The sequence below is a fragment of the Drosophila suzukii genome, chromosome 2R (genome assembly GCF_043229965.1).
Source record: "Drosophila suzukii chromosome 2R, CBGP_Dsuzu_IsoJpt1.0, whole genome shotgun sequence".
Lineage (NCBI taxonomy): Eukaryota > Metazoa > Arthropoda > Insecta > Diptera > Drosophilidae > Drosophila > Drosophila suzukii.
Window position 1 is genome coordinate 2,414,704 of NC_092081.1, and position 12,204 is coordinate 2,426,907.

Below are 12,204 nucleotides of genomic sequence, written 5' to 3' on the forward strand. Positions count from 1 at the left end.
AAATTATGCTCCAATTTTAACGTGCCAAATAGGCCTGCTAATGGAATTCTTACGTTCTCTTGCAGGTTCAGCTCAACGAAGACAACGAAAAGCTCTACGAAGAGCGTTTACAGCAGCGATGGCTTGGATGCTGCTAATCAGGAGGGTAGCACCACTAACCTGCCCCAGTCCCAGATTCAGTTTAACGAAATCCGGACGCTTAAGCGCTCCCAACAGCTGGGAAGCCATTCCGTGCTCGATATAGCCGGAATTCGAGATCCGCGTACAGGTCGCGTTTTAACCATCGGCGAAGCGATTCAGCTTCGTATCCTGGACGTGCGCACCGGCGAGATGCTGGTGGCTGACCGCCGCATCACGCTGGAACAAGCAGCCGACCAGGGGCTAATCGATGCGCAGCTGGCCGGGCAGTTACTTCAGCCTGGAGCCGGTCGGGATACCACCGGACGGGAGCTTTCGCTCCTGGAGGTTATTCAGCGCGAGATTAGCGAAGCGGAATCTGGCTACGAGACGGCCGAGAAGCGGATCAAGGTAAACAACACTGTCACCGTAGAGCAATCATCCGGGGAGCTGGGTTCTCCCGAAAATCCCCGAAACATTGCCGACGCCATTACCGCGGGGAGTGTGGACACCAAGACCGGCCTGTATCGCGTTAAATCGGGCCAGACGATCAGCCTGGCGGAGGCCTACGAGCGCGGCTACCTCATCAGGCACGAGTCGGTGACAATCAAGTCGAATGCGCTGTGCCTGAGCGATGCGATTGCGCATGGCCTGGTCGATGGCGCCGGCTGGATAGCGGATCGCAATTCCGGCGACAAGTTCCGTCTGGACTCGGCCATTGCCAACCAACTAATTGACGCGAGTGTTCGGGAAGTGGTGGACGCGAAACGCGATGCGAAGATAACACTGCAGGAGGCACTGCAGTCGGGTGTTCTAAATGCGAAAACGGGTCGGTACGTAAACGAGGTGACCAAGGAGAAGCTAACCTTCGCGGAGGCGCGCAACCGTCAGTTGATCGTAAAACCGTACACGCTGAAGGACATCTGCGACCTGAACCTGCTCGACAAGCAGGCCCAGATCACGAGTCCCATGCGCCGCGAAAAGTTAAGCATCATGCAGGCCATCGAGGCCGGTGTGCTGGACGGAAATCTGCTCAAGTGCATCACCAAGCGTAAGGGTGAACTGGTCACCCTTCAGGAGGCCATCGCGGACGGCATCGTGCTGCCGGCAGAGTGCAAGTACCGCGATTTTATGACAGGAGAGTTGATCAGCATTCCGGAGGCGGTGGAACGCGGCCTGATCAGCTCGGTGGCGCAGCGATCGATCTTTGACATTGACGGGTTCAAGGATCTGAGAAGCAATGACTATGTTAGCTTTAATGTGGCCCTCTCGCGCGATCTTTTGCGTCGCAAGAGCACGGGCTTTGCCTTAGAGACTGGTAGGGATAGTCTAGTTCCACTTGAGGTGGCAGTAAGTGAGGGTTTGGTACGCCAGGAGGTGTACGAGATGTTCAGCCGCGGCATCGGGGTTCAAAACGCCAGTGGCAAGGAGCTTAGTGTCTTTGATTTGGTCTATCACAATTTAATTGACCCGAAGACGGGATATCTGTTGGATCCCAAGAGCGGGGAGACAGTGCCTCTAGATACCGCGATCGAGCGGAAGTTTATTACTCCAGAGGGTGCTCTTCTTTTAAGCAGTTTGCTTAACATCACTTTGACTACGGAGACGGTGACGCGGACGATTAATCGTTATGTGACAATCAGGGCAGGTTCCCAGGAGCCGGGCGACACTGTGCTGCTCACCTTTACGGAGGCAGTGCGTCAAGGCTTTATTGACGAGGAAAGACAGCTCTTCAAAGATCCTAAAACGGGCAATGTTTACTCGGTGCAGCAGGCTCTTAACTACGGTTTGTTAGTTCCCGACAGCAACCAAACGGTGCCAGAGCCAACTAATAGAAAAAAAACAAAGTCCACTATTACCATTGTGACCAAGCAGATCATACCAGAAGCAGAGCCCATTAAGCTAAACACACAGCACACCAAATACGTGGAGAAGTCGGTGGAGATTCCCATTTCCCAGGAACTAGTGAAGCCACAGCGTGTAGTGTCCGAATTTATAAATATGGAAAAGAGCAGCTATATCGAACAAAACGTGACGGAGCGGCAGATCATGGAGCTGCCTCCAGGAGGTTGGCGGCTGAAAGACGCCATCGAGCAGCGGTTGTTTAACCCAGATACAGGAGTATTCCATGTGCATGGCACGGATCGCTTAGTCAACTTTGAGGAGTGCATCAACAAGCAGATTATAAACAATCTATCAGTTTCAGTAATTGATCCCAGCACCGGCGACAAGATCTCTGTGCAGTCAGCCTTTGAACGTGATATACTGGACAGTTATGGAAACTACACCAATAGCAGGAAACAAGTGCAGGGCATGCGCAGTGCCATCGACGAGAGTAAAATCATCCTGGAGACAGTCCCAGCCACGAGGGGCACCAACCAAAAGACAATTCTTCGCATCACTAGGGTAAACAACAGTCCGGATGTGCTGGAGGTGTCGACACTCCTAAAAGATGCGCCGCCCAAGTTTGTAGAAGTTCTTACCTGCCAGCGGGAGCTCGCCTCTCCGGAGCCTCTGCAAATCGCCCCGGGCGCCATCTATGATCCCTCAACAGCGCTGGTAATCTTCACGCAAACCGGGGAGACTGAAAACATTCTTGATGCCGCCCGCCAGGGACTGATAGACGATCAGCTAATCAAGATTGTAGATCGTACAACCAAGCAAGCGATTTCCATAACTGAGGCGATAACGCGTTCTATTTACGATCCCAAGACCGCCACTATACTTGATTCTGAAGGACAACCTGTGGACCTGATCACAGCAACTAAACTGGGTCTATTGAGTGTCGTGGGTGCCCCATTGGTTGCCGCCGAAGGAGCCCTTAGAACCGTACGCTTCGTCACCGATCCGCGAACCGGTCAACAAATACCTGTGGAGGTGGCTTACGAGAGAGGCATTGTCTCACGTGATCAGCTGCATCGCGGGCGATCCTTTGATAGTGAACCGGCGAAAGTTGAGGAGAAGGTGGTAGTGTTGCAAAGAATGCGAAAGGTCATTCTGAAGCCAAAGGATGCTTTACGAAAGGGAATTATCGACGAGGAGACATGTGAGATACTCGAGAATACAAGCAACTTCACCAATCCTAAAGGTGAGGTGGTTAACATAAGTGAGGCTCTAAACACGGGACTGATTGATGGACGCCGTGGACAAATCATTGATCCTCAAAGCAATCGTTTTCTTAATTTGAGGCAAGCGGTGGAACAAAAAGTTCTTGAACCCGATCAGACGAATCATATTCTAATGCCGTTGGCCAAGAGCTTATCTGTGCCACGGCTGGCAGCGCAGGGGTTAATTGATCCACAAACGCAGACTATTGTCCATCCGGAGAGCGGTTATCCACTGAGCATCCATGAGGCGATAGTATGCGAAGTCTTGGATCCGCATTCGAAACTGCTTAAACCGGAGAAGTGTACCCTGGAGGAGGCAATCACAAAGGGCATTGTGAACGCTGATGATTCTACATTCAGCCATAAGAATAAAAGCCTCAACATTACAGAAGCCATTGAAGCGAAGCTTTTCGACCCAAGTTACGATCAGCAGAAATCCAAAGTCGAAATTCCTCCGGTGGGTATGATATTCCCAGTGGCAGTGGAAAAGGGCCTTGTGGAACCGTCGAAGCGTGTGGTTCTGCACCCAACTACAAGGAAAGACATTTCCATCAAGCAAGCCATTAAGGAGAACTTCATTATGTCGATTCCCTACTCACCGAAACCAGATGCTATAGAGGTGGTTACTGCGATGGAGCAAGATATAATCGATGTGGCTGCGCAGACGCTGACAGTCCCGTCCACTGGGGAACGTGTACCTCTGCGTCAAGCTATGGAAAATGGAATTTTAGTAGTAAAGAATCTCTCCGATTTTGTCGTTACCCAGAAACCCATTCCCAAGACGGAGGTAATGGAGACTGTGCGTGCGGTTCACACGGTGACAACCAAAACCATTGAGCTGATGCAGGGTTACGTTCTTATTTCTAACAACGAAGTGCAGAACGTTAACACCGGTGAAGTATGCACCTTGGAGGAGGCTAAAGACCTCGGAATCCTGCGCGAAGAATCCACAACTCGAGAGACCAAGGCGGCGGCAGGAGAAAGTCCGGAATCAATTGCTGCACTAGCCACTAGCAGCGATCAAACTGTGGTAGTGGAGGAGCGCACCCAGACAGTGGTGGTAAGTTCGGACACACGCAAACAAGAATTGCAAGTAGTCAGCACAACGCAATCCACCAAGGAAATACCGGTTTCAATATTGAGCGAAACCGAAAAGAAGGAACCATCAAAGACGTTACAGAATGTAAGAGATGCCGCCAAAATGGGGGCACTCGGAGTCATCGCAGCCCCTGTACTGGCCGGAGGAGCCATAGTGAGTGGCGTTAAAAGCCTCATCAAGTCTGTGAAGTCTCCCACGGAAGATGCCAAGTCCAATGCGAAACCAGAACAACCTCAGAGCAGCTTCATTGACCAGGAGCGCCGCAATATGTTACAGCCACAACAAGTGCCAAGTGACGTGGATTATCTTCTCGACGAAACGAATAACTTTATTAGCTCCACAACTGCCAACTTCATAGCCAACGAAAATCAGCAGGATTCCAAAAAGTTACCACATGAAGAAGTGGGGCCTTTAACAGTTGAATCAACAAGGACACTGACCACCACAACAGTTAAGACCGTAACTACCTCAAAGACATCATCAGAGATCGCAAATCTAGAGCCAGTTGTGGTGGAAGATGTCACCGCTAGCATTACTGTCGAGGAGAGTCCAATGGTAGAAATGGTAAATGAAGTATCAGAGAAACCTAAGCAAGTGTTGGAAGATAAAACAAATGCTTCCAAGGTAACTGAAATCATTACCACAGTTACAACTAAGGAGACAGATTGTTTGCCAGAAAAACCATCTCCAACTAAATTCACTTCTGAAGAGCCAACAAAGAAGGAACCCAATGTTATGAAAGAACCGGAGTCCCCGAAGCCTGTTCAAAAAGACCGAACTCCCGACTCAGCTCAAGGAGAAGTATCTTCAGATGCAAATAAAACGGACTCGACTTCCGAGGTGGTTAAAAAAGAGAAAACTCCAGAGCCGGCCCAGATCACAGAAAAAGAAACTAATCGTGCATCGGCCATTGAAACAGAACCTTCCCCAGAGCCCACTACAAAACCAGAACCCAAACCAAGAACTGGTAAAAAAGAAATGCATCCCGATATCGAGCCGCCTTTCACAGCACCACTTGCACCATTTGTTGATAAACTCACTGATACCTCGATTACAGAAACCGAAATTAAACCTTCTCAAACTATAACAACTATTACAACTGTAAAAACAGTTGAGGAGCATCCAATGATTGAGGAAGGTACTGTGACTAGCAAACCTGACATGATTGTTGATGTGCAAGTAAAGGAACCAGCCGTCCAAGAGCCTTCCAACATGGATAAGCCAAGTGATATCACTAAGAATTCTTCTAAGCCTGAACACACCAGTACAACAGTGATCAATGAAAGCACTTTTACCATTGAAGACCCAATTATCACAGAATCTACAGTAACAAGAACAACTATTAGAACAACCACCACAGGCGCTGAGGCGAACCCGCCCCACGAGCTTAAAGTTACGGAGGAGAAACCGGCTGCGGAGGAGCTAGTACAACTTATCCCAGCTCAGCCCTCAGAGACATCACAGAAAACTAGCGGTGAAGAAAGTAAGTCAGAACACACAGACACTGAGTCCCCAGATAAGGAGCCAATACAAGATGATCCAACTCGTCCTATTGAGACATCTCAGACAATTAAATCAGTGATCGCAAAGACAACTGTCATTAGTGAAGGAAATCCACAACTTTCAAGTGATCTTGAGCGTACTGTTCTACCTCAGCCTGCTTCGGACAAGCATCAATCAGTAGTTGATTTCATTGAGATGGAAAAAAGGCCACAAGGGTCGGAAAGTAGCACCAGCATTCTGCAGAACGTCAAGGATGCTGCTAAGTTAGGGGCTCTTGCAATTGTGGGAGCACCCGTCCTCGCTGGCAAGGCTTTGGTAGATGTTCTAACCACAGAAAAAACACTCAAACCACAACAATCCAATCAATTGGGGCCTGAGACAGTGGAAGAATTGCCAACGGACAACATCTCCACCATCCCCGCCACATTAATAACAAAAGTCACCACTATAACATCCACCTCCACAACATCAACCGTTGAAAGCACTCCCTTAGATGAGTCCCATGACGTAGTTGAACTGCCTGCTGAGTTTGCAGAAACAACTATCAAGCGAGAAGTGCCCAGAACACTGCCCATTGGCGATGCCATTTCCCAAAAACTGATTAGCCCCGATGAGTGTCAGGTGATAGTAGATGGAGAACAACAGTCTCAAACTGTTTCCACGCTGCTCAAGGAGGAGCAGCTGAGTCCATTAGACGAAGTGCAGATCATTGACGACAAACTGATTGTACTGCATCAGGTCACCTACCTGGTGGACGCCGACACCGAACTGACGCCCGAAAATCTGGGCGAGCTTAACATCTACGATCCCGAGAACCAGTACTTTATTGATCCGAGCACTGGCCAGAAAATCTCCTTCCATACGTTAGTATTTGACATGAATGTTTTCAACCCAGAAACCATTCTGGTAAAAAACTTTAGTACCGGCAAATACGAGACTCTCACTGCAGCTTTGGAACGTCCTCTTCTGGACAGGCACACTGGTCACATGGTCGATCCCAAGACAGGCAAGAAAATACCATTCTTTGAATGCATTGCTCGCCAATGGATCATCCGTGCGAAACCCGAGGAGCAGCGACAACCAGGCATTGATAACGTAACAATAGACACACAAACCGGACAGGTGGTGCTTGACGATGGTCGAGTTTGCTCCATTGTTGAGGCCATCAACAGTGGCAAACTGGACATCCAGTCGATATCGGTGCGCGACCCAGTCAGCGGTGAGGTTATTCCACTGCGTATGGCAATTGAGTTGGGGGTTGTAGACATGCAGGCTGGCACGGTGATAGACATCCAAACGCTTAAAGAAATCCCTATGGAGCTGGCCTTCCAGCTGGGCTTCCTAGTGCCCGGTGCGCGCAAACCCATTTCCCTGGAGGCCGCCGTTCGCAAGGGCCTCTACGACCCCGAGACAGGAAAACTATTCGACTCAGAGAGTCAGAACCAGGTCGATGTGCAAAAGTCCATTGAAATTGGTTTAGTGGATCCAAAGATCTCATTAATTGTGGATACTGTCACAAAGAAGGAAGTCAAGCTGGATTGCGCCATCGAAGATGATTTGGTGCTGCCAGCCACAGGTCAAATCAAAGACAACAAGAATAACACACTAGTTCCCTTCGATGTTGGTGTGCAACAGCGTTTGCTGAAAACCGACAGTGTCACCTGGAGCCTGCCAGAGTTGCTACAGCGTGAATACTACACGCCCAGCACTGGCAAGGTTCTCAATCCTGTCACCGGTGAGGAGATTCTTCTTCAGCAGGCCATTGAAATGGGCTTTGTAGAGCTGGAGACGACGTTGGTCAAGGATGCCGATCACGACAAGATTTTGCCGGGCAAAGAGGCAGCCAAGGTGGGTCTTCTGGACACGGTTCGTGGTACCCTAAGCTCGCCCAACATCAGTCTCGATGAGGCCTTCGTTAAGGGCTATCTCATTAGCACCAAGAAGCCACTGTCTCTAGTCGATTGTCTACTGCGTGGTCTCTACGATCCTTCGACAGCTAAATTCACCATCGACGACAAGCAACTGGACCTGAAATCTGCCATTTCTCAAAAGCTTATCAATCCTGAGGAGCTTGTGCTACTCGACCCAAGGACAGAGTCCATTATTTCGATTACCGAAGCTATAGCAAAGGGTTACCTCGATCCTATTGCTGGATATGTGGTTAATCCATATGCTTCCACTAAGTTGTCCCTCCACGAAGCTCTCGAGAATCGCATTCTCATTCCGCCAAAGCGCAAGCGCAGCCTGCCGGATGCCGTCTACCGTGGTCTTTACGATCCCAAGACAGGCCAGTTCAGCAACACGGTGACCCGCGAGAAGCTCACAACTGAACGTGCCATTCGTAGGGGCATTCTCGATCCCGATTCGACGGTCGTCAATCTGGGTTCTGGCCAAATCATTCCATTTGGGGTAGCCACCGAGACGGGAATAGTGGACAGTAAACAAGGTACGGTGAGGGATGTCGATGACAATGCCATTGACTTTAAGGAAGCTTTTGATAGAGGTATTTTAGTGGAAGCCAAAAAACCACTGCGCCTTATTGAAGCTGTTGTAAAAAATGTTTACGATGAGGTAGATGGACACTTTGTCGACCCCAAGTCGGGCGAAAAACTTAGCTTTGCCGAGGCCTTAAGCACCAATCTACTAGACGAGCATAGTGTGCAGATCAGGGACTTCAAGACGGGTCTTTTTAAGCAACTTAACCTAACACACGCCAAGGACACCGGCATCATTGATGCCCAGAACTCTAAGCTACTGTATAACAACCAGACAATGACCCTCAAGCATGCCTTTGATATTGGAATCCTTATGGATGTCAATGCGCCCATCAGTATTCAGCGAGCAATCCATCAGGGACTGTTTGACGACAAGACAGGAAAGCTCTGTGACCCCAGAACTGGTCGCCAGATCACTCTGCTCGAGAGCATGCGCAGTTTCGTGATCAATCCTCACCTGCCATGCTACTTTGATGAGCACACGGAACAGATGTTCACGCTGAGTGAGACTTGTCGTAATGGTATAATTAATAGAAGGGAGGGTGTCTTTCGGGAGCCGGGAAGCAATAGCTTTGTCCCTCTGGGCGAAGCATTGAGCCTGGGTCTAATTGTGGACATTGAGAACGCCGGCTTTGGTCTGTACGAACTACTATCCATGGGCTTCTATGACGTTCTCACGAGAAAGGTTCTGCATCCGGTTACAAATCGCAAGCTTGATCTTAACGAAGCATGTGTGGAGGATGTGGTTAGCTTATCTTCCAGTTTGGTCAAACACCACGAGACTGGAAAGTACCTTCGTCTGGCTAATGCAATCAAGGAACAATTGATTGATGACTCAAGGGGTTGTTATAATATAGGTGGCGAGCACTTGGACTTGCAGGTAGCTAGGGCCAGAGGTTTAATTGTCTCCAATCGTCGCCTTCTTAGCCTTGAACTCGTGTTGCGCCAGCAGCTTTATCGGCCCGATACTGGCAAGTTCTGTGATCCGACCACCGGGGAATATCTCGACCTAATCGAATCCATTCATTCGGGTTTCATAGATCCCGCGACGACAGTGTTCAAGAACCAGCTCACCGGAAAGGAGTTGGCGCTCACAGAAGCCATCGAGAATGGTGACATTGACGTGTCGAAGGGTAGAGTATTTGATCCCAAGTCTAAGTCAGCTTATAACTTTGACGTGGCACTCTCTCGCGGAATTTTGGTGACTGTTACCCGGCCACTAACCGATCGCAACGATGTGGTGCGGCGTCAGGATAGCGTCGAATTGTTAGGTCAAACGCCCCTAAGCGTTGTGATAAGCAAACCGCGTGAAATGTCTCTCGAAGAGGCCATTCGTTACAACATAATCGATCCCAAGACCGCTCTTGTTCGCGATTTCGATAGCTTTAAATTCGTACCTTACTCGGTAGCAGTAGAACGCGGTCTCGTGGACACCACTAAGCGCACACTCGTTGATCCAAAGGCGCTGTACTTTGCCTTCGATCCCACTTTAATCGTGTACGTACGTAAACCCATAACCTTTGAAGAGGCGGCCGAGTCCAAGTGTCTGGACCTGCAGACCGCAATGCTGACCTATGTGCCAGCAAGTGTATCTGCCTGCACGCCAGCCGCATTAGCCGGCGACGACAGCGCAAACGATTCTCTGACTGTCATCGAGACGCCCAAGGTATACACGCTAAAGGAAGCCGCCAGTGCGGGCGTTGTGGATCCCGACTCCGCGCTGGTCAAGGATCTGGCTAAGGCCAAGCTCGTCCGTTTGCCGGAAGCATTCCGCAAGGGTTTGATGGATGCGAACAAGGCGAATGTGCTCAACACTCAGACCTCAAAGCTTTGCACCCTGCAGGAGGCCTATGAGAGTGGCCTGATCTGCACGCCTAAGCGCTCATTCGGTTTGCTAGAAGCCATCACCTTTAACCTGTACAACCCAACCAATGGCTGCCTAGTTGATCCCTTCCAAATGCATCCCGACATCATCCGCCGACGCAAGTTTACGCTGGCCGAGGCCATTGGCTCGGGTCTGGTGGATCCGTCATCGACGGTGGTACGTGACCCCAGCACTGGGATCATTGTACCACTGGCAGCTGCCATTAGCAGCGGGCTCATCAATGCCATCGATGGTCGCCTGACCGACGCCAATGACCCGAAGAACAACATCGACCTGGTGAAGGCCGCCGAGAAGGGTTTACTCCTGCCGGCAGAACAGAGGGTAAGTCTCAGTCCACGTCAGCTGAACTCTATCAATTTTCATCACAACTGATCTCGATTCCGAAATTGCGAATGCAACAAATCACTGCAAGAAATTACAGCAAAATTAATTTAATTCTAAATTTAAAGCTTTGTTCGTGGCATGTTTGGTATATACTCTCTTATTGATATTATATGATTTCGATTTTTTAAGACATTTTGATCAGCGCGCTGTCTTTCTATATCTTTCTGTCTATCTCTGTCTCCACTTAAATCTCAATCTCCATATCATCAGACTAACCAAGATGTGAGCTTTCCCCAATACGAAAGCATTCAGCAATTTTAATTTGCAAATCATAATTATTTTTATTTTGCAAATCTCTTATATTGCAGCGCATGGCATTCACTTTTATGTTCTATATATCGTATTTTTCGCTGAGATCGCTTTAAGTTCTCAAGCGACAGCAGCCACAATAATGCAATCAGAGTCAGCAAGTACATCACAGATCACATCCAACAAACATGCATCCATAAAAGTCGTTCTCCATCGATCGCGCTTTGTCAGGCCGAAGACCAATGCGTTATGTCTCATACTCCTCTACATAAATGACGTCGGCAATAGGACACCATATTCAATACTCTATATATACTCTCTCGATTTGTCTATAACACTAGCATACGAATCTTTTTCCATTCGAACTTGCACATATAAACTCCTTGTTCTTTCTCTTCCCTATTCCCCATTGTATTCTAGGCAGTATTTTATGTAGGATCAGACCAAACTTTAACTGTCTCTATACAGCGGTTACAGACTGGTCTGACTAAATGTAAGGGGTATACCCAAAATACCCAATGCATAAGTAGTTTCTATCTTTTGCTCTTACGTTTGGAAAAAGGTTAAATTTTTTCCAGCCCAGGCTTTAGTTCTTATTTTTTACATCTTGTTTAAATACCAATTTTCTACCTATTTTCAGCATACATACAAATATTTTTTATATATTCTTTCGTTTGCAGTTTTAATTTGAAAAATAAACCCAAAACCAAATTTAACACTAACCAAAATAAAAAATTAAAAAAGCGAAACCCAACCAAAAACAAAACCATTAAACCGTAGTTAGTGCATACTAAAAGTAAAACAACTCGTAGTTGCTAGTCCCCAGTAGTGCTCGTTTCCCAAAGTAGTAAACCTTGGTGTTTGTATGTCTTTATTATTATGTTGGCTTATGTTACCTGCTTTTATATTTTATAATACTAAAGTGCTTGCTATAAAATCGCTTTGCCCTATGTCTTTGCCTTGCAACTGCTTCAGCAACTAAATGTTTTCTTTCCAGCTATGTTTGTTTTATATATATTTTGTGTTCCATTTGTCTACCGACATATAAATATTTACGATATCTTTGAAATCTCTATATGAATCCTTTTATAGCGACCTGTACCGAGCTAAGAATTTAATTCTGCTTTTAAAGTATTCTAATGATATAAATATTTCGCCCTCCCAAACCATAATTGGTCTATACAGCAAGCAGTATTCGAGAAGTTCAACATGTGCGAAGAGAATGTCAACGATCTGTTGAAATGGGTCACCACTGTGGAACAGAAAATCTCAAGTGTCGGCGGACCTCGTGAAAAGATCGATGAGTTGCGCAACCAGATTAATGCTCTTAAGGTGAGGTGTATGGCCTATTTCGCTTTATGAAAT

At 47.9% G+C, this 12,204-nt stretch overlaps 1 protein-coding gene across 50 annotated transcripts in view; it reads left to right on the forward strand.

Annotated features, from left to right (window-relative positions):
• Window positions 1-12,204, forward strand: part of shot (dystonin-like protein short stop) — a 70,506-nt gene that overhangs the window by 40,312 nt on the left and 17,990 nt on the right. For 22 of the 50 annotated variants that reach the window (XR_011603741.1, XM_070994896.1, XM_070994897.1 and 19 more), the window contains 2 exons: window positions 66-10,527; window positions 12,025-12,171. Coding sequence is in view for 48 of the 50 variants with exons in the window: in XM_070994896.1 (XP_070850997.1) it covers window positions 66-10,527; window positions 12,025-12,171 (10,609 nt within the window). In the remaining 2 variants the exon portion in view is untranslated. The remainder of the gene's footprint in view (window positions 1-65; window positions 10,528-12,024; window positions 12,172-12,204) is intronic. The other 28 variants (XR_010653485.2, XM_017087472.4, XM_070994905.1 and 25 more) reach the window with 2 other exon arrangements.